The sequence below is a fragment of the Rhinoderma darwinii genome, unplaced genomic scaffold (assembly GCF_050947455.1).
Source record: "Rhinoderma darwinii isolate aRhiDar2 unplaced genomic scaffold, aRhiDar2.hap1 Scaffold_36, whole genome shotgun sequence".
NCBI classification, from domain to species: domain Eukaryota; kingdom Metazoa; phylum Chordata; class Amphibia; order Anura; family Rhinodermatidae; genus Rhinoderma; species Rhinoderma darwinii.
The window spans coordinates 276763-301459 of record NW_027463465.1 but is presented as its reverse complement, the minus strand read 5'-3'; the positions used below and the strand labels follow the sequence as shown (position 1 = coordinate 301459).

Genomic DNA, 24697 nt, shown 5'->3' with positions numbered 1-24697 from the left:
TTAAGGGGTGATCCGGGATTTTACAAAATCGGCCGTAGGGGACGGAATTACATAGAGAACAGAAACCCACCCCTGAAGTCTCCCCCGAGGTTCTGATCTCCGTCCGTCCCGATCCTGCCGCGGTCACTCGCCGTTCATGGCAGCATCACACCGGAGGCCAGCGATTTGCTGCAGCGGCACGTGACTTCAGCTTTGGAGCGGGAACCTCAGGGGTGAACATATCGGTTAGTTTACTACGTAATTTTCCATCCTCTGCTGCAAGTTCTGTAAAATCCCGGATCCCCCTATAATTAATAATGTATATGTACCCCAAAACTGTTCTATTAAAAAATATGACGCATTCCGCAAAAAACAAGCCGGTTACGTCAACGGAAAAATTAAAAAGTTACGGCTCTCGGAATGCGACAATGGAAAAACGAAAAAAAAAACAAAAAACTTTCATCCTAAAGACCCAAATTAGACTGATCATGAAGGAGTTAAAGGGTGAGACTCAGGGAAACGAAGAACCATCAGTTGAAACCCTAAACTATTTTAAGTTGGGGGAAAAAAGCCATTTCCCTCTGCACTATCACCCCCATCATCCTCCACTACTCCCCAGGGCGCTCTCCATTCACTGCTCCCTCTCCAGCGCCGGAGCCACCGCGCATGCGCCGCAGGTCACCTATGTTCACCGCCAACCTGTGTCCGGAAGTGACGTCACGTACGTCACGGCGTCTCCCAGGGCAGCAGCGGCGGCGGCGGCCAGGGCCCATCATGGCGGCGGTGGAGAGGGCTGGAAGCGGCCGCTGACACACACACCGGGGGTCGCTTCGTCCTGCTCTGATTTTCCTGTGTGACCGGACGAGCTGTCAGAGGGGGCTCCAGCCCCGGTATTACCGGCCACCCCCTCTTTAGAAGGGAGACCCCCAGGGGCCTGTGAACCCCCAGATACGGGGATGACCAAGGAAGTGACAGCGGGGACGAGACGTGCGCGTTATAACCGGCACTGGTAACCCGGGTGCTCCACCCCCCCCACCGCCTATTATTGCACTTAACCCCTTGGTGACCTGAGTGACAACCCCTTCATGACCCACAAGCCATGTGTGACCCCCAGCGCAGCCCCCCATGACCCCAGTGCGCTGCACCCCAAGAGCGTTACCATAGAGACCACAGCCCTCCGCCATTTTTGTTTGTTTTTTTTTCCTTTTTTTGGGGCTTGTTATGAAACCGTCTCTACATTTCACCCCAAACCACATCCTGCCACCGAGGCTGCTCCATCTGTAAAGTCCGAGGCGTCTCCAAGTTCCTCTTCTCAGTGACATGAAGCTTCTCCGCTGAGCGGTCGGACGCCGTGACGAGCCGTGGACCGCGACAAGAAGCCAGAAAAGTCGCACGCGCTGGATTATTTTTATTTTTTATTGCTTCGCGTCGGGGCGTCCTATGGGTCAGCAGCCCGGAAAAGTGCTCGGGGACCAGAGGAGGCCGAGTCTGCCTGCCCTACCCTTCATCAAAGGAGCGGCGAAGAAAGACGCCGCCGCCAAACATGGCGGCCCGCACTGCAACGTCTTCGTGGAGCACGGTAATGAAAGGGAATGTACCAATGATTCCGTAATCCAGCGCCGGTTATTATTATGGCCGCACTGGACGATTATATAGAAGTTATTACGTGTTTACCGTGAACCGATCCCTTTCGTCTGACGTCATTGGGTCCTGATAGGGGCTGGATTATCGAATATTCTGGATTATCAGACGTCCGATTAATGGAATTTTTCTTGTATTGTTCCGGATAAATTGTGGTGAAATCACTGACAGCATCGGGTGGGGGCGGAGCTTATCATGACAGGTATTTAATTATTCAGTACCTGTCATGCTAAGCTCCTCCCCCATATAGCCCTCGGGTCACTGACCCCCTCCTCTTTCTCTCCCAGTACTACTACTGACCAGTGACCATCTTCTACCGGATCACACCTCATCAGCCGTTGCAGTATAACTCCCATCATGGTCAGCGCCCCGGTTGTTGTCAGTGGTTTTCGGTTTGTCGGCGTCTAGTATTTGAAAAATATGGCTGCTTTCTTCCAAAAATAGCGCCATTCCTGCCCACAGGTTGTGTGCGGTATTGCAGCTCATTCACTTCAATAGAGCTGCAATACCAGACACAACCTGTGGAGGGGTGTGGCGCTGTTTCTGAATACGCAGCAGGGTGTGTACGTTGTCGTCACGTTTGCTTTGTACGTTTGTGTGACTTGACACGAAGCCGGAGATTTTTTTTTCGCCTTTTTATAATTGAATTGCGCTTTGTCACGTCTCCGCGCCGGATCCGTCGCCGTCCTCGTAACCGACCCCCACAAAGTGGATTATAAGCACCGTTATTGTTTTCTTGTGTCTGCTGTCATTTGTCGGAGCAGGATGTCGCGGTAATACGGGGGATGGGTGATGTGATTGTAGCTGTAGTCACAAGGTTCAGAGCCCGCCGCAGGGGTCCGGGTGGGGGGGGCTTTATGTCCGTAATGCTTCATTATTGTGTAATGACAAGTTCTGTAACTTTCTAATTGACTTTGTGTTTCAATTCTTCAACATTTTCAAGATCTTTGCTTGCTGTCAGTGAATTGGATCGTTCTTGTTTACATTGAGGCTGAAACCCCATCCCGACTGAAGGCTGTGTTCACAGTTTTTAACAATGTTCCTCTGTATAAAATTGTGTAGTCCGACGCAAAGCGGCCCAGACGTACGCCAAAAACGCACGGTTTTCCCACGATTTGCAGTGGTTTCGATGTGGTTTTCGCTTGCGCGGCCTTTACAGGTAAAACACATTTATTTTTCAAGTTTCACTAGTAAACGGCATCGGAAACAGCGACAAATTGCGGTAAAACCGTGCGGCCAAAAACGTCTCCTCTAAGTGCACCCTAGTTTTTCTCACAGCTGAGAGTTTGTTACAATGTGTCCAGACTAGAGAATCCTCTGTGAGTAAACACATCCGCAGAGGAAATGTCTCCCACGTCTTCAGACACACAGCTCTTATCTACGCCGATACATTGTAACAAACCCTCAGCTGTGGGAAGTATTGGGTCAGGACCGGTTTTTAGCCTCTGGGTATAAGCACAAATTTTTCCATTCACTGATGGTAAGCAGAGATTTTGGAAATGCAATACAAAGTATCAGGAAGCTGCGGAACGTTTCACTTTACAGGGATTAATGTCTATAAGGGGGTCACACAGACGGAGGTATTGTGACCCCGTGTAGTCCCGGTCCGGTATCCATACAGCTCTATGGCCTGGACTTTACCTCCGGGCCCCTCTGATTTGATCTGGAAGATTATGAGTCCCTACGTAATATGGACCAATAGGGACTGTGTTCACATCTGCGTTGGAGGGAGAAATGACAGGAACCTATTAAAGTCAATGGGTTCCTGCGGGCGCCGCTGGTCTCCATCATGTGACGGATCCTCCGTTTTTGTTATTTAAAGGGTAACTAAACGCTAAAACGAAGCGGCAGAAGGTCTCGTGTCAGCGCTGAGCCGCTTCGTTTTTCCGGAAGCCGATGTGGCGGTGAACGGGTTTATAGACCTTGTATTCAGCCCGTACTCCGTAACATTGATTTCCGGAAAAAGCCGAGCAGACACGAAGCAGCAGAGTGTTCACAGGAGCGCTTCTGCCGCTTCGTTTTAGCGATTGGTGGTGGTCTTAGTGCTTGGACCCCCACCAATCCAAACCGCTGACATGTCAGAAGTTTGTTGAACGTTTAGTTACCCTTGAAGCCAAAGATAAATGCCATGTCGACTTTTCTCTAACCATCCCTAAGATAAGCGGCGCCAGAGGTCTCCAGCCGCTGCTCCCCCATACGTAGTAACTATCAAATCTGTATATTGAAGAGAAAACCATTGGTGATGACCCCCATCCGAGGCTCCTCTCATCTGGCAGTTAGAGGGTCTATTCAACGTTGCGGTCGTGGCGTGAATGCGGTATGACCGCGGCATGTTACGTAATCGCAACGCCGGTGCTCACCACTCTTATTAATTGAAGGGGCTGTGTGATCCTCTTAGGAGTTTCTTCCAGAACTTTCCAGCCATGTGAGACCCTGTAGCCGTAGAATGACCCCCCTGAGCGTTGTATCCGCGTCTCGTCATTACTATTATGTTGCAGTCCATGATCGTATTTCCAGCTCTTATATTGCACGCAAGTGCTGGAACACACGGGCCTGAGGGGGCGGAGCATGACACAGTGACTTACTGGTGTCACGCTCCGCCCCCTCCATGTTTTAATAAAACCAAAAAACAAAGCGGCATGTCTCTGTGCGACGCTGCAGTCTGGCGCGGCCCCGCCACTGCTGTTTGTGAATAGACTCTACGTCTGTCCTTTGACTTCCCGGTACCGGCTGTAGTGGAGGACTCGGTGCGGCTGGTCCTTGTTGCGATCTCGTAAGTGCGCAGCAGACGGTCCCTGAGCTCTCAGTTGTGCATTTGATACCGGGCTAATGGCCTCCACATGTGCAGCGCTGATCTAATAGTGTCCCCACATTAGCGGGGTCCCAGGCTGTGAACATTTACGGGAGGGACGAGGTGCGGCTCCAGCTTCCGGCGACTGTCCCTGTTATTATAGAGGACGTCCCGCGCCGTCACTTCTGACCATTATTGTCTTTCATATCGTTGCGTTCTGGATGTTTGAACGTTCTGCTCTTCACATGAGCGTAATCCAGGCGCAATTCTGAGCCATTATTAGCCGCCGTAATTCGGGCGCAGAAATGCGCCAGTGTAACGTTCAGGTAGAACCTCAGACGTGTCTCAGGCAGAGATTCCAAGCAGAGCCAACTTTATTAAAGGGGTCGTCCAGCCTCTGCTAGATAAAGGCGACTTTCCGACGGACTTTGTGTAATTATTTTGCACCATTTTCATGATCTCTGCTTGCTGTCAGTGACTGGGAACATTCTTGTATACATCCAGAGGCTGAGACCCTGCCCTGACCAAATACTTCTCACAGCTGAGGGTTTGCTACCGTTGTATCGAGTCTAGACAATTCTTTATGAGGTGAACGGCCTGAACTCCAGACTGATACATTTGACCTGCACTGATACATTGTAACAAACATCAGGACAGAAGGGAGATTTGTGCTGCTGATGTGTTTACCTCACAGAGTATTGTCTAGACGGGATACAATTGAAACAACCCCTCAGCTGTAAGAAGTATTAGGTCAGGATGGGGTTGCTGTATGTTAAAATGGGCATTCCCATTCACTGACAGCCAGCAGAGAACTTGAAAGCCGTATAGTACTGAAACACAAGATGTATTAAGTTGCAGCTTTACAAATCTTTTGATATAACGTTGAGTGATGCTGCAAATTCTTTGACTTTCCGGTAAGTGGGCCACATATAGAAAAAATGGGAAGTTGACGGCCGCATTACTTTCAAATTTCATACGATACAAAATTATTGTTAATCACTTAGTTATTTGATCTACTATAACCCTACATTACTAATGTCTTCGGAGCTCCGGTGCCCCGCGGGCCGCTTGTTTGATACCCCTGGTGTCTGTTACATTGTAATAAATTCTCAGTTGTGAGAAGTATTCGGTCAGGATGGGTTTTCAGGCTCTTGATTTAAACAAGCATATTCCAACTTACTGACCGCAAGCAGAGATCTTTGAAATGACTGTTTATGACCCACCATTTTTTTCCCTTAATGATAACGTATTCATTATTTGAGTCGACCGCCCGATCAGCTCTTCCTTAGTGATATCTGTCTGTGGGAAAGCTGGGTGACAACCAGACCTCATCTCAGATAGTCATCTTTTCACGTAATAACGGAGCTGCCTCCTTATACACAGTATTTGCCTTTGAGCTCTCTAAGAAAGCTGGGTGACACTGTAACCTAATGGTGGCCATATCAAGACCCCTTGTAAAGTTGGGCATCTTTAATGCCCTTACCCAGAGGGGGGCACTGAACCCGCTGATACTACCCTAAACCCTGAGGTTGATCCACTAGAGCAGAGGCCTCCTCGACTGATTGGTCGGGAGGGACCACGTGTCTCCCTCCACGGCACCCTTTGATCCAGTCACTTGGTCGCCCGTGGCATTGGCATGTCACCCACTTTCCATTGACGTGGTCCGGTGCCGTGTCACCCACAGATGCTGTCATTTTAAGGGATCCCTTATAGATTCCTAAAACAAGTGCAGGCTCAGAGTAACGTGTCTATCCCGCCATCCTGATAGCGGACAAGCGGCGTCCGTGTCATTCTACAAATAGCATCGCACGATGCTGACAGCCCCCCCCCCCGGTCCATTCTGGCGCCGTTTCTTCGGGGGCCATCGCTGTATAAACTCCTCTGAAGATTTTATTTTCCCTTCCGGTAATTCACTCCGTTTAATGCTGAATTTGCAATATTTCCTCGCATTAAGAGGATTTCGTTTTCTCATAAACGTCGCGGTGACTCATGATCACATTTTAAGGGTTTCGCTTCTCGGCGATTTTAATTATTTTCCTTCCTTAATGTGATTTATGTCTGATTTGAGGCGCTCTGTCGTGTTTAAGCGCCGTCCCTCAGAGGGTTAAACGCGGCGGTCGCAGAAAGGCTCCTCGGGCTGTTTGTCGTCCAGCTTTCTGGTTTGGGCGCTTTTTAGAATAGTTGAAATGTCTGTTGTTTTTTTTTACAGCAGCAGCAATTTGACACCTGAAGATCCTGCATCGATCGGACAGGTACGCGATCATCCGGCGCCATTACTGCCGGCGTGTAAACAGGAGCGGCGTTCGTTCCTCACAACCCTTTACTTGTGCATTGATTTAGATGTTGGAGCCTTTGACCTGTTTTCCCCCCGCACACAAAGACTATTGGATTTTATAAAGAAAGAGACATTGATGTAAACAAGGCGGCCGCGCGGGGCCAGCGCTCCAGTAACGCTCCATTGACGGCGTGACACTGACGAGTCGATCGTCTATGGATTTCCAGTCTGTGCCCCGGGAGGAGTTAATTAGGCGCCGTGATTGCACGTCTGCCGCGCCCGAGCTTTCACGCGCTGACACCTAAATTGACTGCGCGACATAAAACACAGAGGGGTAAATTCTGGTCCCTGTCATTGTGGTATCGACCCCTCCAATCAGTCTCTTAAGTGGCCTTCAAACATTGGCGCGGTTTTGATTTAGAAATTACGGGGGCGAGTCAAATTACGAGGACAATTCAATTTTCTTCATTTTTTTCTAAAGATAACACAAGCGGTGACCACGAGATTCTCGCCGTCATTTACTGTAATGATAGGACTTTATTACCGGGACAATAAACCTGCAGCCGGCTGATCTCCACTTACTGTGAAAGTGAAAACAATCTATTGTCCCCTGTTATCAGTCACTTCAGGCTGGGGAGGGGCTGAGCCTTGGATTTTCAGTTCCCTGTCTAGACATTTGCTTTCACTGTTTCACTGGGCTTCTCCTGTGTATTGCAGACAGTGGTTCAGAGTCTGTGGCTTCTCCTGTGTATTGTAGCCAGTGGTTCAGAGTCCATGGCTTCTCCTGTGTATTGCAGACAGTGGTTCAGAGTCCGTGGCTTCTCTGGTGCATTGTAGCCAGTGGTGCAGAGTCTGTGGCTTCTCCTGTGTATTGTAGCCAGTGGTGCAGAGTCCCTGGCCTCTCCGGTGTATTGTAGACAGTGGTGCAGAGCCCGTAACTTCTCCTGTGTATTGTAGACAGTGGTTCAGAGTCTGTGGCCTCTCCTGTGTATTGCAGACAGTGGTTCGGAGTCCGTGGTTCTGTGTATTGTAGCCAGTGGTTCAGAGTCTGTGGCTTCTCCTGTGTATTGCAGACAGTGGTTCAGAGTCTGTGGCTTCTCCGGTGTATTGTAGACAGTGATGCAGATTCTGTGGCTTCTCCTGTGTATTGCAGACAGTGGTTCGGAGTCCGTGGCTTCTCCTGTGTATTGCAGACAGTGGTGCAGAGTCCGTGGCTTCTCCTGTGTATTGCAGACAGTGGTGCAGAGTCCGTGGCTTCTGTGTACTGTAGACAGTGGTGAAGAGTCCGTGGTTTCTCCTATGTATTGCAGACAGTGATGCAGAGTCCGTGGCTTCTGTGTACTGTAGACAGTGATGCAGAGTCCGTGGCTTCTGTGTACTGTAGACAGTGATGCAGAGTCCGTGGCTTCTGTGTACTGTAGACAGTGGTGCAGAGTCCGTGGCTTCTCCTGTGTATTGCAGACAGTGACTGTGGCTTTTGTGTCTGCATCACTGTCTACAATACACAGAAGCAACAGACTCTGCATAACAGTCTACAGTAGTCTGTGGCTTCTGTGTATTGTAGACAGCGATGCAGAGTCAGTGGCTTCTGTGTACTGTAGACAGTGATGCAGAGTCCGTGTCTTCTTCTGTGTACTGTAGACTGATGCAGAGTCTGTGGCTTCTTCTTTGTACTGTAGACAGTGATGCAGAGTCTGTGGCTTCTTCTTTGTACTGTAGACAGTGATGCAGAGTCCGTGGCTTCTGTGTATTGTAGACAGTGTTGCAGAGTCCGTGGCTTCTTCTTTGTACTGTAGACAGCGGTGCAGAGCCCGTATCTTCTCCTGTGTATTGTAGACAGTGGTTCAGAGTCTGTGGCTTCTCCTGTGTATTGCAGACAGTGGTTCAGAGTCCGTGGCTTCTCCTGTGTATTGCAGACAGTGGTGCAGTCCGTGGCTTCTGTGTACTGTAGACAGTGATGCAGAGTCCGTGGCTTCTGTGTACTGTAGACAGTGGTGCAGAGTCCGTGGCTTCTCCTGTGTATTGCAGACAGTGATGCAGAGTCTGTGGCTTTTGTGTCTGCATCACTGTCTACAATACACAGAAGCAACAGACTCTGCATAACAGTCTACAGTAGTCTGTGGCTTCTGTGTATTGTAGACAGTGATGCAGAGTCAGTGGCTTCTATGTACTGTAGACAGTGATGCAGAGTCCGTGTCTTCTTCTGTGTACTGTAGACTGATGCAGAGTCTGTGGCTTCTTCTTTGTACTGTAGACAGTGATGCAGAGTCTGTGGCTTCTTCTTTGTACTGTAGACAGTGATGCAGAGTCCGTGGCTTCTGTGTATTGTAGACAGTGTTGCAGAGTCCGTGGCTTCTTCTTTGTACTGTAGACAGTGTTGCAGAGTCCGTGGCTTCTGTGTATAGCAGACAGTGATGCAGCGTCACTGGCTTCTGTGTATTGCAGACCGTGATGCAGAGTCCGTGGTTTCTCCTGTGTATTGCAGACAGTGGTGCAGAGTCCGAGGCTTCTTCTTTGTACTGTAGACAGTGATGCAGAGTCCGTGGCTTCTTCTGTGTACTGTAGACAGTGATGCTGAGTCCGTGGTTTCTCCTGTGTATTGTAGACAGTGATGCTGAGTCCGTGGCTTCTTCTGTGTACTGTAGACAGTGATGCAGAGTCCGTGGTTTCTGTGTATTGTAGACAGTGATGCAGAGTCTGTGGCTTCTTCTGTGTACTGTAGACAGTGATGCTGAGTCAGTGGCTTCTTCTGTGTACTGTAGACAGTGATGCTGAGTCCGTGATTTCTGTGTATTGTAGACAGTGATGCAGAGTCCGGGATTTCTGTGTATTGTAGACAGTGATGCAGAGTCCGTGGCTTCTTCTGTGTACTGTAGACAGTGATGCTGAGTCCGTGGCTTCTTCTGTGTACTGTAGACAGTGATGCTGAGTCCGTGGTTTCTGTGTATTGTAGACAGTGATACAGAGTCTGTGGCTTCTTCTGTGTACTGTAGCCAGTGATGCGGAGTCCGTGGCTTCTTCTGTGTACTGTAGACAGTAATGCTGAGTCCGTGGTTTCTGTGTATTTTAGACAGTGATACAGAGTCTGTGGCTTCTTCTGTGTACTGTAGACAGTGATGCTGAGTCCGTGGCTTCTTCTGTGTACTGTAGACAGTGATGCTGAGTCCGTGATTTCTGTGTATTGTAGACAGTGATGCAGAGTCCGGGATTTCTGTGTATTGTAGACAGTGATGCAGAGTCCGTGGCTTCTTCTGTGTACTGTAGACAGTGATGCTGAGTCCGTGGCTTCTTCTGTGTACTGTAGACAGTGATGCTGAGTCCGTGGTTTCTGTGTATTGTAGACAGTGATACAGAGTCTGTGGCTTCTTCTGTGTACTGTAGCCAGTGATGCTGAGTCCGTGGCTTCTTCTGTGTACTGTAGACAGTGATGCTGAGTCCGTGGTTTCTGTGTATTTTAGACAGTGATACAGAGTCTGTGGCTTCTTCTGTGTACTGTAGACAGTGATACAGAGTCCGTGGCTTCTTCTGTGTACTGTAGACAGTGATGCTGAGTCCGTGATTTCTGTGTATTGTAGACAGTGATGCAGAGTCCGGGATTTCTGTGTATTGTAGACAGTGATGCAGAGTCCGTGGCTTCTTCTGTGTACTGTAGACAGTGATGCTGAGTCTGTGGCTTCTTCTGTGTACTGTAGCCAGTGATGCTGAGTCCGTGGCTTCTTCTGTGTACTGTAGACAGTGATGCAGAGTCCGTGGCTTCTTCTGTGTACTGTAGACAGTGATGCCGAGTCCGTGGTTTCTGTGTATTGTAGACAGTGATACAGAGTCTGTGGCTTCTTCTGTGTACTGTAGACAGTGATGCAGAGTCCGTGGCTTCTTCTGTGTACTGTAGACAGTGATGCAGAGTCCGTGGTTTCTGTGTATTGTAGGCAGTGATGCTGAGTCCGTGGTTTCTGTGTATTGTAGACAGTGGTGCAGAGTCTGTGGCTTCTTCTGTGTATTGCAGACAGTGGTGCAGAGTCCGTGGCTTCTCCTGTGCACTGCAGACAGTGGTGCAGAGTCCGTGGCTTCGTTCCTCGCTGCTTGTTCACACTCCCTGCTGGTACCAGTTTATCACCAATATCAATCAATTTGCATCTGATCTGCGACAATCTGTAAATCCACCTCCTCATGTGATATTCACAGTGACCCAGGAAGCTGAGATCTAGGGAGCTGTTTGTGGGCTCATTGTCTGTTATTAGAAAGTGGCCCGACTTCTCCAGCACTTCATCTTTTACTGACACACTGTAACGTCACTACAGCTACAATTTGCTGTAAAGAAACCGAGTTCACACTGTGCATCTAGGACGCTGTCCGCCGGTCTCCACACTTGTTAGGGAAATAATTGAACGATGAGTCGTCCGGTCCTGAAAACCGCCATCATGGACGATGGCGACGTTATCAGACTGAATTACCGTGTTATTGTTTCTTCTCCACGCAATAAAAGGCAGAAATGCCAGCGAGCGTGCCCCCCATGTGCCCTCTCACCCGATCCCCACTAAATGAGTGGATTTGTGGGACGACCCTGCGGATGTCTCCGGTCCGCTCATCCTTTTGTGACTGAATTATCCATAAAGACTGAACGCCTAATATCGCCGGACGCCGTAATCTTCATTTAATTGCACAATTCAGATAAAACAAATTCCGCAGCTGGAGGAAAATTACTTCACGAGGCCAAATTGGATGCATCCGACTATTCTGCACCCAGCTTTCTCAGGATCGGATAGGAAACAAGTCGTCCATCCAAGACACTAAATATGACCATAGACGCTCATCTTTCTCTCATTCTTTTTTTGGATGTGCCCGGGCGTGGGTAACTGTGTGTTTTTCTGGAGTTTCCTTTTTTAGAATGTTGTTTTTCAATGTAATAAACATTTTTAGTGCCGCACAGCAAGAGCAAGGACCGCGCCAGTCCCAATAATGTAATACACCGTAAAATAGGATTTAATGCCCAGCATAAAACACATCCAGCTGCATTACCCTCCCAGTACAGGCGCTCCAGCCCGGGCCCCTGGCATGTCGGTCTCTGTATACAGTACCAGGGGCTCAAGTCTGCTCTTCTTTGAGGCCGTCGACTAAGAGGATGCACGCCCGAAATGCTTTACATTGACCATTGGTGAATTAGGGACTTGTCATAGACACATTAGAAGATTACATAAGGAGGGGGCTAAAAAAATAAGGGGTTACAGCCCCGAAATAACGTCTTTCCACATGTCGTGTTAGAGCAGGTAATAAGGAGGAGAATCCCTCTACATTAGCCAGAGCTTGGAAGAATCTTCAAAAAGCTGCTCTCCCTCTGAAGGACCAAGGACGTCCGTGCATTAGATGGAATACATTACTGATCCTGAGTTATATCCTGTATTATACTCCAGAGCTGCACTCACTATTCTGCTGGTGGAGTCACTGTGTACATACATTACATTACTTATCCTGTACTGATCCTGAGTTATATCCTGTATTATACTCCAGAGCTGCACTCACTATTCTGCTGGTGGAGTCACTGTGTACATACATTACATTACTTATCCTGGACTGATCCTGAGTTATATCCTGTATTATACACCAGAGCTGCACTCACTATCCTGCTGGTGGAGTCACTGTGTACATACATTACTTATCCTGTACTGATCCTGAGTTATATCCTGTATTATACTCCAGAGCTGCACTCACTATTCTGCTGGTGGAGTCACTGTGTACATACATTACATTACTTATCCTGTACTGATCCTGAGTTACATCCTGTATTATACTCCAGAGCTGCACTCACTATTCTGCTGGTGGAGTCACTGTGTACATACATTACTTATCCTGTACTGATCCTGAGTTACATCCTGTATTATACTCCAGAGCTGCACTCACTATTCTGCTGGTGGAGTCACTGTGTACATACATTACATTACTTATCCTGTACTGATCCTGAGTTATATCCTGTATTATACTCCAGAGCTGCACTCACTATTCTGCTGGTGGAGTCACTGCGTACATACATTACATTACTTATCCTGTACTGATCCTGAGTTATATCCTGTATTATACTCCAGAGCTGCACTGACTATTCTGCTGGTGGAGTCACTATGTACATACATTACATTACTTATCCTGTACTGATCCTGAGTTACATCTTGTATTATACTCCAGAGCTGCACTCACTATTCTGCTGGTGGAGTCATTGTGTACATACATTACATTACTTATCCTGTACTGATCATGAGTTACATCCTGTATTATACTCCAGAGCTGCACTCACTATTCTGCTGGTGGAGTCACTGTGTACATACATTACTTATCCTGTACTGATCCTGAGTTATATCCTGTATTATACTCCAGAGCTGCACTCACTATTCTGCTGGTGGAGTCACTGTGTACATACATTACATTACTTATCCTGTACTGATCCTGAGTTATATCCTGTATTATACTCCAGAGCTGCACTCACTATTCTGCTGGTGGAGTCACTGTGTACATACATTACATTACTTATCCTGTACTGATCCTGAGTTACATCCTGTATTATACTCCAGAGCTGCACTCACTATTCTGCTGGTGGAGTCACTGTGTACATACATTACATTACTTATCCTGTACTGATCCTGAGTTACATCCTGTATTATACTCCAGAGCTGCACTCACTATTCTGCTGATAGTCAGTAAGCTTGTTGTGAGGTTCCCTGCAGTTTGGCGCTGTGCTAGGTTGTGATTTGCCCATTGATCTCTGTGGTGAGAGCGGCACCTGGACCTGAGGTTTTCCCTCTTGCCTGTGTTCTGTATATTAGGCTCCTGCCCCTTTAACACTAATAGGAGGTGAGTGATTTGCGGTTTATTCCTGTTTGGTCTCCGCTGTGACCTGAATACATCTACAATGCGGCATTAATCATATAGACAGTGTTTATATGTAAATTGTGTAAGTGGAATACGGAGCCGATCCCCCGGATGTTGACTGACTTCTCTGCGTCTTCTTATGACATCTCATCTGCTGTTTTCTTCAGAAAAAAAAAATCATTATAGTTCTGAAATGTATGAAGGTGAGAGCGGACGCCGCGCTCCCGATCCCGGCAGGAAATTGCATTGTAAAGTGCCCGTATGTCTTATTTCTTGGGGTGACGCATTCAGCCTGCCGGGCTCTGCCTACATCACTTCAGTATGTGCAAAATGACTGCAAATATTTATATTTGGGGGGATAAAATGCCGGAGAATAATTAAATGCAATTTATTCTCCTCAGTCTCGTCTTCTCGGATGAACAAGCATAGCTGCAGTGTAAATCATGGGGGGCTGGGTCTCAGACTCCAAGAGACAGTGCAGCTAAGCAGAGCAGCCTTCTAATGGTACAGAGCTGCAGTGTAAAGCATTGGGGAAAGTCCCGTATAGCAGCCCCCAAGTGGAGCGCTAATAGCGGATGTCAGTACCTGAGATTAGAACAAAAATCTCCTCCACGTGCTGCTGAACCTGCATGGAAATCCGCAGCGCGCTCATTCAGTTCTGGACGTTGTCCGTGTAGAACGGGGAAATCTGCAGCTCAGGCCGCACATGACACGTGCACGTTTTGCTGCGCATTCGCAGTGTGCGGGTTCCATGATTAGGACTAATCCGCGGCGGATGAAATTGCAAATCCGTGGCAGAAATCCAAGAATTCTTCTTTGGATTCTTGGGCAAATTGGTTGTGTGAACATGAGGTGAGTCCAGATGTAGCAGAGATTTCCCGGCGCACGTTTTATTGTGAATCTGCATGTGTCAGAGGGTAATGTCGGGAGGATGTATACCGCTGAAGAAAGCCGCTGTATAGACGTATACAATACAGGCTGCCGTGTTATAACATTGAATTATTTATTTTGCTGGATGTCTCTATGGAATATCACGGTCCACTCCGATATCCCCTACCGTTCAATATCAGACTTGTTGATGTATAACTCCCTCCGTCAGGTGTGTGTGGCCCTATGGGAATGTCCAGCATACACCGTGTGACTACAGGGGTCAGCAGCCTTCAGCACTCCAGCTGTTAAACTACAACTCCCAGCATGCCCTGACAGCCGAATGCTATATTTTTGCAGCCAAAGGCTGTCAGGGCATGCTGGGGATTGTAGTTTCACAGCAGCTGGAGTGCTGAAGGTTGCTGACCCCTGCACTACATTATTACGTCTGGATTTTAGTGTGAATTTTTGCAGATTTTCGGTTCAGGATCCCTCATAAAGGTCAGAACACCCCAATATCCCTGCGTGTCGCATACAATGCTGAGCCAGGGAGAAATCCTACAAACTATTCCAGCCAGTAAGACGGCAGCAGGAGCCTCTCATACCGGGTATAAGGTGAACACCCCCCCTGCTGGTGTGTGAGGTTCTCCTGCCACCTGCTGGTGTGTGAGGTTCTCCTGCCCCCTGCCGGTGTGTGAGGTTCTCCTGCCCCCTGCTGGTGTGTGAGGTTCTCCTGCCCCCTGCTGGTGTGTGAGGTTCTCCTGCCCCCTGCCGGTGTGTGAGGTTCTCCTGCCCCCTGCTGGTGTGTGAGGTTCTCCTGCCCCCTGCTGGTGTGTGAGGTTCTCCTGCCCCCTGCCGGTGTGTGAGGTTCTCCTGCCCCCTGCTGGTGTGTGAGGTTCTCCTGCCCCCTGCCGGTGTGTGAGGTTCTCCTGCCCCCTGCTGGTGTGTGAGGTTCTCCTGCCCCCTGCTGGTGTGTGAGGTTCTCCTGCCCCCTGCCGGTGTGTGAGGTTCTCCTGCCCCCTGCCGGTGTGTGAGGTTCTCCTGCCCCCTGCTGGTGTGTGAGGTTCTCCTGCCCCCCTGCCGGTGTGTGAGGTTCTCTTGCCCCCTGCCGGTGTGTGAGGTTCTCCTGCCCCCTGCCGGTGTGTGAGGTTCTCCTGCCCCCTGCCGGTGTGTGAGCTTCTCCTGCCCCATGCCGGTGTGTGAGGTTCTCCTGCCCCCTGCCGGTGTGTGAGCTTCTCCTGCCCCCTGCCGGTGTGTGAGCTTCTCCTGCCCCCTGCCGGTGTGTGAGCTTCTCCTGCCCCCTGCCGGTGTGTGAGCTTCTCCTGCCCCCTGCCGGTGTGTGAGGTTCTCCTGCCCCCTGCCGGTGTGTGAGGTTCTCCTGCCCCCTGCCGGTGTGTGAGCTTCTCCTGCCCCCTGCCGGTGTGTGAGGTTCTCCTGCCCCCTGTTGGTGTGTGAGGTTCTCCTGCCCCCTGCCGGTGTGTGAGGTTCTCCTGCCCCCTGCCGGTGTGTGAGGTTCTCCTGCCCCCTGCCGGTGTGTGAGGTTCTCCTGCCCCCTGCCGGTGTGTGAGCTTCTCCTGCCCCCTGCCGGTGTGTGAGGTTATCCTGCCCCCTGTTGGTGTGTGAGGTTCTCCTGCCCCCTGCCGGTGTGTGAGGTTCTCCTGCCCCCTGTTGGTGTGTGAGGTTCTCCTGCCCCCTGCTGGTGTATGAGGTTCTCCTGCCCCCTGCCGGTGTGTGAGCTTCTCCTGCCCCCTGCCGGTGTGTGAGCTTCTCCTGCCCCCTGCCGGTGTGTGAGCTTCTCCTGCCCCCTGCCGGTGTGTGAGGTTATCCTGCCCCCTGCCGGTGTGTGAGGTTATCCTGCCCCCTGTTGGTGTGTGAGGTTCTCCTGCCCCCTGCCGGTGTGTGAGGTTCTCCTGCCCCCTGCCGGTGTGTGAGGTTCTCCTGCCCCCTGTTGGTGTGTGAGGTTCTCCTGCCCCCTGTTGGTGTGTGAGGTTCTCCTGCCCCCTGTTGGTGTGTGAGGTTCTCCTGCCCCCTGCCGGTGTGTGAGGTTCTCCTGCCCCCTGCCGGTGTGTGAGGTTCTCCTGCCCCCTGCCGGTGTGTGAGGTTCTCCTGCCCCCCTGCCGGTGTGTGAGGTTCTCCTGCCCCCCTGCCGGTGTGTGAGGTTCTCCTGCCCCCCTGCCGGTGTGTGAGGTTCTCCTGCCCCCTGCCGGTGTGTGAGGTTCTCCTGCCCCCTGTTGGTGTGTGAGGTTCTCCTGCCCCCTGCCGGTGTGTGAGGTTCTCCTGCCCCTGCCGGTGTGTGAGGTTCTCCTGCCCCCTGTTGGTGTGTGAGGTTCTCCTGCCCCCTGCCGGTGTGTGAGGTTCTCCTGCCCCCTGCTGGTGTGTGAGGTTCTCCTGCCCCCTGCCGGTGTATGAGGTTCTCCTGCCCCCTGCCGGTGTGTGAGGTTCTCCTGCCCCCTGCCGGTGTGTGAGGTTCTCCTGCCCCCTGCTGGTGTGTGAGGTTCTCCTGCCCCCTGCTGGTGTATGCGGTTAAAGAAATTGTTATGTATTTACTGCAGTAGAGATTTTCCTACCCTTTTGTTTTATGAGACGTCTGATGCTATTGTACCTCCAGTAGGTAGGAGGCGCCAGAGGTATAGGAAGAGATAGCTGTCAATTTGGTCTATACACGTGCCATACACTTTTAAAGGGGTCGTCCAGTTTAGAAACTCATTGTCATGCACCCTATTAGGGTATTCTGGGGTAATAGAGGGGGTCTCTGATCAGGACCCTCATCTCTCGTCCAGAGTGTAGAGCGGTCACATAGAGCGTCTCTGGAGAACCCATCCTGTATTACACAGACAACACATTGATATGAATGGACACTGTAATGCTTCATTTCCCCTGTGGTGGCGCTGCTGAGAAACAACACTGCCTGTCAGGTTCTCCACAGATCACAGCTGATCGCTGGGGTTTTCTGCAGGGGACACTCTGGGATCAGCTTATTGTTAAGGTAAATTTCTAAAAAGTAGTGATTGTCCAAAGTGGAGACCCCCTCTAAATAGCTGTTGAATAAGACTCTTCCGGCAGCTGCTTATCTCGGTCATGTTGAGATTCAGCATGCCCGATCCTGCTTTCCCGGAACCTCTGCTTTTGGGTTTGGACACCCGCAGACACATTAGATAGACAACCGATCCCGTCAGCGGATTCAGTATATTTTGTCTAATGTGAATGGACCCCGGGGACCCACGCACCCAGTGGAAGTATAAATCTGCATGTGTCATGTGATATTTAACCCTTTCTGCATTGAAAAGTGTCAACATCTAGAACAGAATGAGCACGCTGCGGATCAGAAAACCGGCAGCCCTTCTGTCCCATGTGCAGGGGGTTAGGGTGTCCCCACACGGGCCGGTAGTCGCTCCATGTGCGTTTTACCACCTATTTCAGTTCAATTTGTAAAAACTGCAGAGCTGAAAACCGCAGTAATTAATGGTAAGACGAACACGGTTTGTGTTTTCACCCTCAGAATGTAAAAATAAATAATGTTTTTATTCACTGACAGCAAGCCGAGATCTTGAAAATAAACCATTTACGAGAAAGCTGCAGAACCATTACACAATGAATAAGCTTTATTTACATAGACGTAAATCCCCCACCTAACACATCATGATGACCAAATCAGCTCTGCTACACCGGTCTCCTCTGTGGCGTTGTGCCGCCCCCCTGCTCGTCATTGTCTAGCTGGTGTCATGCTATCTTACACATATCGCCTCGTTAAAGGGTTCGCGTGAGAGTATTAAAACATGGCGGCTTCCTCCAGAAACAGCACTGCTCTTCTCCAAATTGAATGAGGCCAAGCTGCAATACCACACACGACCATGGACAAGAGTGGCGCTGTTTCGGTAGGATATAATTCTACTTATACAATTCACCTGACCCATTAGATAACACCCAATCCCAGTGTGCCATACGGATGTTGCGGACATCGCTTAGTAATGCCTGGCCCCGTTACATCTGGATCTGCGGTCATGATGGTTGCAATGCACTTCTGCTGCCTCTAGGGGGCACTGCAGGTTTATGTAGTTAGTAGACCATCTGCTGTCGCTCTTCCGAGCCGGCAGGAACGGTCTGTTATGGTCGCAGCGCGGTTTTCTCTGTCGATTCCTTGATAGCCCGTTTGTACGCCGCCCCCGTCAGCGGCCCTCCTTACATCTCGCTTCTGATTTTTGGACCAGTAATCGCTTTTGTAGCCGCAGCGTTTGCTAGAAGATCGTCTGCAGTTCATAACAATACTACGTGACCACCACTAATAGCCTCATATGGGTTAAACCCAGCTTTTCACAGACCCTGAATGATCTATAAATCAGCATTGACCTGCAGTTCTCTTCCCTCGCTCCGTCGGTGCTGCTTTGCCTGTGTGTCAGTCTACACTGTAGTTCTAGCATTCTATTCATAAGCCAGGACGCTCTGGATGATAGAGATATAGGGGAGAATGCAATACATAGATCTAGGGGATGACGGATGACGTTTCGATATGATTTAGTATTGGTACAATGACCTTCCAATAATCTGGCATGCTTCGGAGCAGCAAACTGACGGATTATTGGAAGTTTTGAACTATTGGTTACCTATGTTGTCTCCGCCATCTCTGATCACGTGACGTAGATCCAATACCAGGGCGACACTGCTACAACCATGGCCTCTCCTCTTTTGGTAATTGAAGGCGTCTTTTTTTAGCACGTGCCGGATTATCAGCGGTTTCTGGATCATTGGGTGCTGGAATATAGGAATTTACCTGTATTGAGTTGGTGTTGCTTGCAGTTCCTCACCTTGGCCACTAGAGGTGCTGTTGTACTACACTGAATGATAACATTTTGTAGAGTGATATAGGGGGATGTTTTTTTCGGGGTGTAGGTTATCGCCCCCGTCTGCTATCACATTGATATTCCTTGTCTGTGGGCACATCGGGCAGCCGTGCCGCTCTCTCATGGCGTTCTCCCTCTTCAGCAGAAGCTTTGTCTTGGTTTGACCTCCCCTCTTGTGACTTTTGCATTGTGTATCGCGCTGATATAGGAACATTCCTTTAATCCGGAATTATTGCCAGACTATCAAATGTCCTGTGGACGGGTGAAAACCAGATGGAGACCCTGATCTATTCGATCCTGACCGGCTCTGGTGGAGTTCAAGCTTTTCGTTCAGTTTTGTGCCGGATTATCAGATGTCTACGTTCTACATTTTTTGTTATTCCTCCTTCTCCTCGGAGGGAGATTTTCCTACATTAGAGTTTTATGACAAATGTCTTAAGATTCGGCAACCGGACCCTGCTGATTAAAGGGCCAGTTTTGACCCCAGCCATCGAGTGCGGTCACATGCTATTGAAATGAAACCGTTCCGGGGTTCCCTGTAGCATGACACCCACATATTAGAGCATTATGGCATGTGATAAAAATACTTTAAGGGACTGTTCGTTTTGAGACATCTGATTCGTGAATAGAATTCTAGAAATGCAGTAAAGACTGACACAGCAGCGCAGTAGGGGAGGGGGCAGGAGAGTAAAACTCTAATAAGGTCCTGCTGCAGGAACCCCAGAGATCAGCAGTGAGGGACCCAGTATCAAGGGTGTAATTTACAGCGCCACCACATGGTGAAATTAAGCATTACACCGGTCTCTTTGAAATCAATAAGTAATGCACTGAAGTTCCTGGTCCTCCAGGGAGACGCTCTCTGTAGCTGATCTTCACTCTGGCTAATAGACGAGGGTCCTGACTTGGGGACCTCCAACCCCTTTAACTGGAGGACGACTGTGGGACTTGTGTGTCTGTCCCCCCATAGAGCGTCTCCCGCGTCCCCCACCTGACATTACTTTGTGTAACCTTCTCAGAAGTCTAAGCGGTGGATGGGAACGGAGCCAGGACTGGGGGAGGGGGGGGGGCTGCTAATCTTACGGGACTGACGGCTTTCGCCGCGCGGCGTGACGATGCATTATTTAGAGGTCTGGAACGTGAGCGGCTCCTTCATTACGACCACTAGGATTTCTTTTTTTTTTTTCTTCTAAATGGAAATTAAAATCTCGGTTAAATCACCTGGAAGACGCTTTCCCCGGACGCTTCTGTTTGGATTGCGTGACAAAGTGATCCACGAAAGAAGATTCCGTATCCCTACCCCCAACCTGCGCCAATTCAGGCCGCCTGACACTCTCCCCATGTGGTGGAAGCTTTGAGGCACCGTAAACGGCATTAGTGGCACTAACTGGCTGAGCAAGTGAGGGTTAGGGGCACAAGGGTTTTAGGGGCAGCATTGGGGTTCAGGGTAGAATTAGGGTCAGCATTGAGGTTAGAGTTGGGGTCCAGAGAAGCATTGGGGTTGGGGTTAGCATTGAGGTTTTAATTAGTGTTGGGGTTCGGGGTAGCATCAGGGTTAGCATTGAGGTTTTGATTTGAGGTAAGGTTTGGGGTAGTGTTAGGGTTAGCGTTGAGGTTAGAGGGGGTTTGGGGTAGGGTTGGTTGTCAGGATAGCTCCAGGGTTAGTGTTGAGGTTTAGAGTTGGGGTTCGGGTAGCTTTAGAGTTGGGGTTCAGGTAGCTTTAGGCTTAGAGTTGGGGTACGGGTAGCTTTAGAGTTGGGGTTCGGGTAGCTTTAGAGTTGGGGTTTGGGTAGTCTTAGAGTTGGGGTTCGGGTAGCTTTAGTCTTAGAGTTGGGGTTCGGGTAGCTTTAGAGTTGGGGTTTGGGTAGCTTTAGGTTTAGAGTTGGGGTTCGGGTAGCTTTAGGTTTAGAGTTGGGGTTCGGGTAGCTTTAGGGTTAGTGTTGAGGTTTTGATTAGCATTGAGGGTCGGGTTAGTGTTATGATTCGGGTTAGCGCTAAAATGAGATTTGTTAGGTTTAGTTAGGGAAGAGTTAACTTTAGGCTTAGACAGGTTAGCGTTGGGGGTGGTACGGTTGGGGGTTAATGTTCGGCTTCGGCCTCATTCAGACGAGCGTCTGCAAAACACGGACTGCGTGTACATATCTGCGTGCGCTCGTGTTTTATGCGCGTACGGCACTCGTGTTTCTCGTCCGCATTCTGATTTAACTTCTTTTTATCTATAATTCGCATCTATCCGTGAAAAACGGGCAGCGCATGGATGCCGCCTCTGGTATCTTTCTTTTCATGCACCCGTAGACTTCAATGGGCGACCAGAGAAGGACATGCGGCGAGTTTCTCGCAACGGAGAAAACACTGCGGTGGGAATAGCCCCATTGAATTGCACGGTTCAGTGCGCTGCGTTATTTAAACAGATGGCACCCGGACGTGAAATATGTTCATGTGAATGAGGTCGTAGTCGCTTTCGGGTTGGGGGTAGTGTCACGGGTAAATATCCTCACCGATCCAGCTGATTTCCATCACACACATTGGATGAGCGCGTGATCCATGGAAACCGCGTGAGGCGGGAAATCTCGGAGCGCTTCCTTACAGTCGGCGCTTGTTTTTGTTCCGTGTTTGAACCAATTGGGTCTTTGAGAACCCCCCCCCCCTCCCCCGTGGATCTGACCGTCATGTTGGGTGCGGAGACTTTCCTAAGGGACTGGGAAGAGACTGAGACCTGAGACGTCTTCTCCCGCACTCGCCAAGCGTCTGATGATTTATCGCCCCCACAACTCCAGCGACCGCGTTCACCTGGTGGGGCTCATTACAGCCGCGGGTTATCTGTCTGACACAGGCCGGGGTCACATTGTGCAGCGGTGGCAGCTGACAATCGACCTTCACCCCCCCCCCTCGTCCCTCAGGCATTCCGATTCTCAGGCCGTGGACGCTCCGCACGTGGCGGGGATCGCTCGCCGTCTGCATATAGAGCCCGCTTTTCGCTGGAACTGGATGTCTATATAAGGGAACGTTCGCCTATTGTTGCTGGTCCCGCTAGTGGAGCGCAGGAAGACTTTGACTCATGCAGCAGTAATGACGCTTCGCTCTGTGATTCACGAGGACCCCGCTCTTTGCTTTATTTCCCGGAAGGATAATGAATTGTAACCTGTACTTCTCTGAAAGACTTCTATGGTGCAACTCAGGCACCTGCATCTGCGTAGGGCGGTGTCTCTGAAAATTAACCCTTTTTTGCATGTCCGTGGGAACACATCATAGTGATACTTAGAACGAAGGCCTAAGATGCTCCGCAGTCCAGACTTAGGGGTCCTCCACCCAGGAAATTCAGATTAACGCCACATCGTGTGACTACCGCCATGATGTCTTTTTTTCTTCGTTAGCGCCAGTTCACACTGAGTTTTTTGTGGCCCTGATTTTGATGTCAAAAACACATTGGAGTCCATTCCAAAAAATGGCCAAAATTGCCCCCCCCCCATTGAGGTAAAGCCGTTTTTTTCCCCAGGCGGCTCTTGGTCTTTCGCGGTGGGAAAAAAAGTGGCATTTGCTATGTTACCGCGGTTTCCGCCTCCCATTGAAGGAATCTGACCTTCCTGAACGAATTGTGCGGCAGTTTTTTCCGGTGTGATCAATCCGGTTTTCCGTTTTTTTTCTGAGTGTGGTTGCTAGGGATAAGTTTTTAACAACAACAGTCGTCAATGAGGTTGTCAGGCAGTGAGTCCCTAGCAACCAGTCTGTCTCAGAGTAGTCTGGTCTGCAGGTCGCGGCAGAATTGGCATAGGATTGAGGGCAGAGAAGGGGCAGGAGTCTTCTAACGTTCTCGTTACTGCTTTGAAGAGGATTTCCGCCCCTTTACCTCGCTGACGTTGTTCTTTTATTCCCGTTATGTCATCTCTAACTCACTTTTTGGAATAGTCCAGCGTCTCTCCGCCGTCTTAAATTTGTGAAATCGCTGTGTGCAGGTAGTAGCTCTTGTGACTACATGTCCCATGATGCCTTTCACATAGGAAGGTGTGCCCAGATCGTATCAGAAGCTATAGATTATTGCAAATTATATGCAGGATGCAGGTTGGCCACAAATGCCCAGGAGAGGCGAAACTCCGCCCCCTGTGCAGCAGCATGCAGCATGTCGTAGGCAGTGAAAAAACACCAGCCCCCGCATAGAAGGGCAGACATGATTGGTCACCTGTGTTTCCCTTTAAGACTTGTAGGTAAGACGGCTTGAGATTTAGGTAATGGGGGGGATGGGCAGGCTGTTATATTATATTATAAACTGAAGCTGAAACTTATAAATAAAGATGAACGTAAGAAAGTTTGGATAATTCAGTAATGGAGATTTCTTCCCGGTATCATCGGTTCTGCAGCTTGTGAAGCCGCTTGACATCCCCACCCCCCCATCCTGCCAGAGAATAATTCAGCCGACACATTATTTCCGATATTAAACCGCACAATTACACACCGGAGACATTAGCGCAGCCTCTCCCGCCCGCCGCTCAGGTGTTCGGGCCAGATACGCATTGTGCTGCGTTGCTGGGATTTCTAGCGCAGAAGGGATTTATTTTCCCACCGGTTCCAACTTTACAAGTTGACATCTCGCGCCAAAATGCAAAGTCGCGCCTGTTATTCTAACGAGAAGCTTTTACGAGGCGAAGATTAACACATTTATGTCACCAGCGTTTGATGTTCAAACACCGAGGAGATTTTAATATTTCCTAATTCCTCTTATTTCTCTCGCCGCGCGCTTTTTTCGGAGATAAGAGAACAATTTGACTTAACCATTAAGCTATAATAACGTGTTATTACGAGCGACCGATAAGCGGCGTCTCCGGCCTCTGAAGATCACGCACAATCGCTATAAAAGCGAAGGGTCCGGTCAGGTGAAGCGTGATCCTCTCATAATGTCGGGAGCGTTTTTTTTTTAATATAATATAATTGCATATTTTTTTTTTTTATGTAAAAGTTCAATCCGTGAGCAGCCCCGTAATTAAAGCAGAGCGCGTACCGCCGAATCCGGGAACAGACGACCGCGCTCAGGGCGAGGGCGAGGCCGGCGAGTGCAAGTAGCTCCACGACCAGGGTATCAGGGGAAGCATTTAAGCTGTTAAATAATTGATGCCGCTCACACGACCGAGCAGATTTCAAAGCAAAGAAACGCGTCGGGAGCCGCGACGTTAAACATTTAATTCGGGTTTTAAAATTTTAATAAAGAGCAATTAAAAATATATGTAAATCCACTCGCAGATCCGGAGGTGCGTGACTGCTTCAGAAGAGCCGTTAAGCCAGATTTTGTTTATTTATTTCAGGCCCGCGCCCGCCGCGGTTTTTACTGCGTTTCGGAGCCTGACGATGACTTTCACGTTAGAAGAGGAACGGCGGCGCCTGCTTAATGAGCCTCTCGGATGTTACAGGATTGATCACCGGGGCTGTGAATCCTGGAAGCCCAAAAAATAATATTTGTCATTG

General features: G+C 49.6%; 1 protein-coding gene across 1 annotated transcript in view; it reads left to right on the top strand.

Annotated features, from left to right (window-relative positions):
• The first annotated feature begins 691 nt into the window (after positions 1-691).
• The window catches only part of ABL1 (ABL proto-oncogene 1, non-receptor tyrosine kinase), a 95036-nt gene continuing 71030 nt past the window's right edge, over positions 692-24697 (top strand). The window contains exon 1 of the mRNA XM_075848334.1: positions 692-1558. Within this exon, the coding sequence (XP_075704449.1) occupies positions 1420-1558 (139 nt within the window). The 5' untranslated portion in view covers positions 692-1419. The remainder of the gene's footprint in view (positions 1559-24697) is intronic.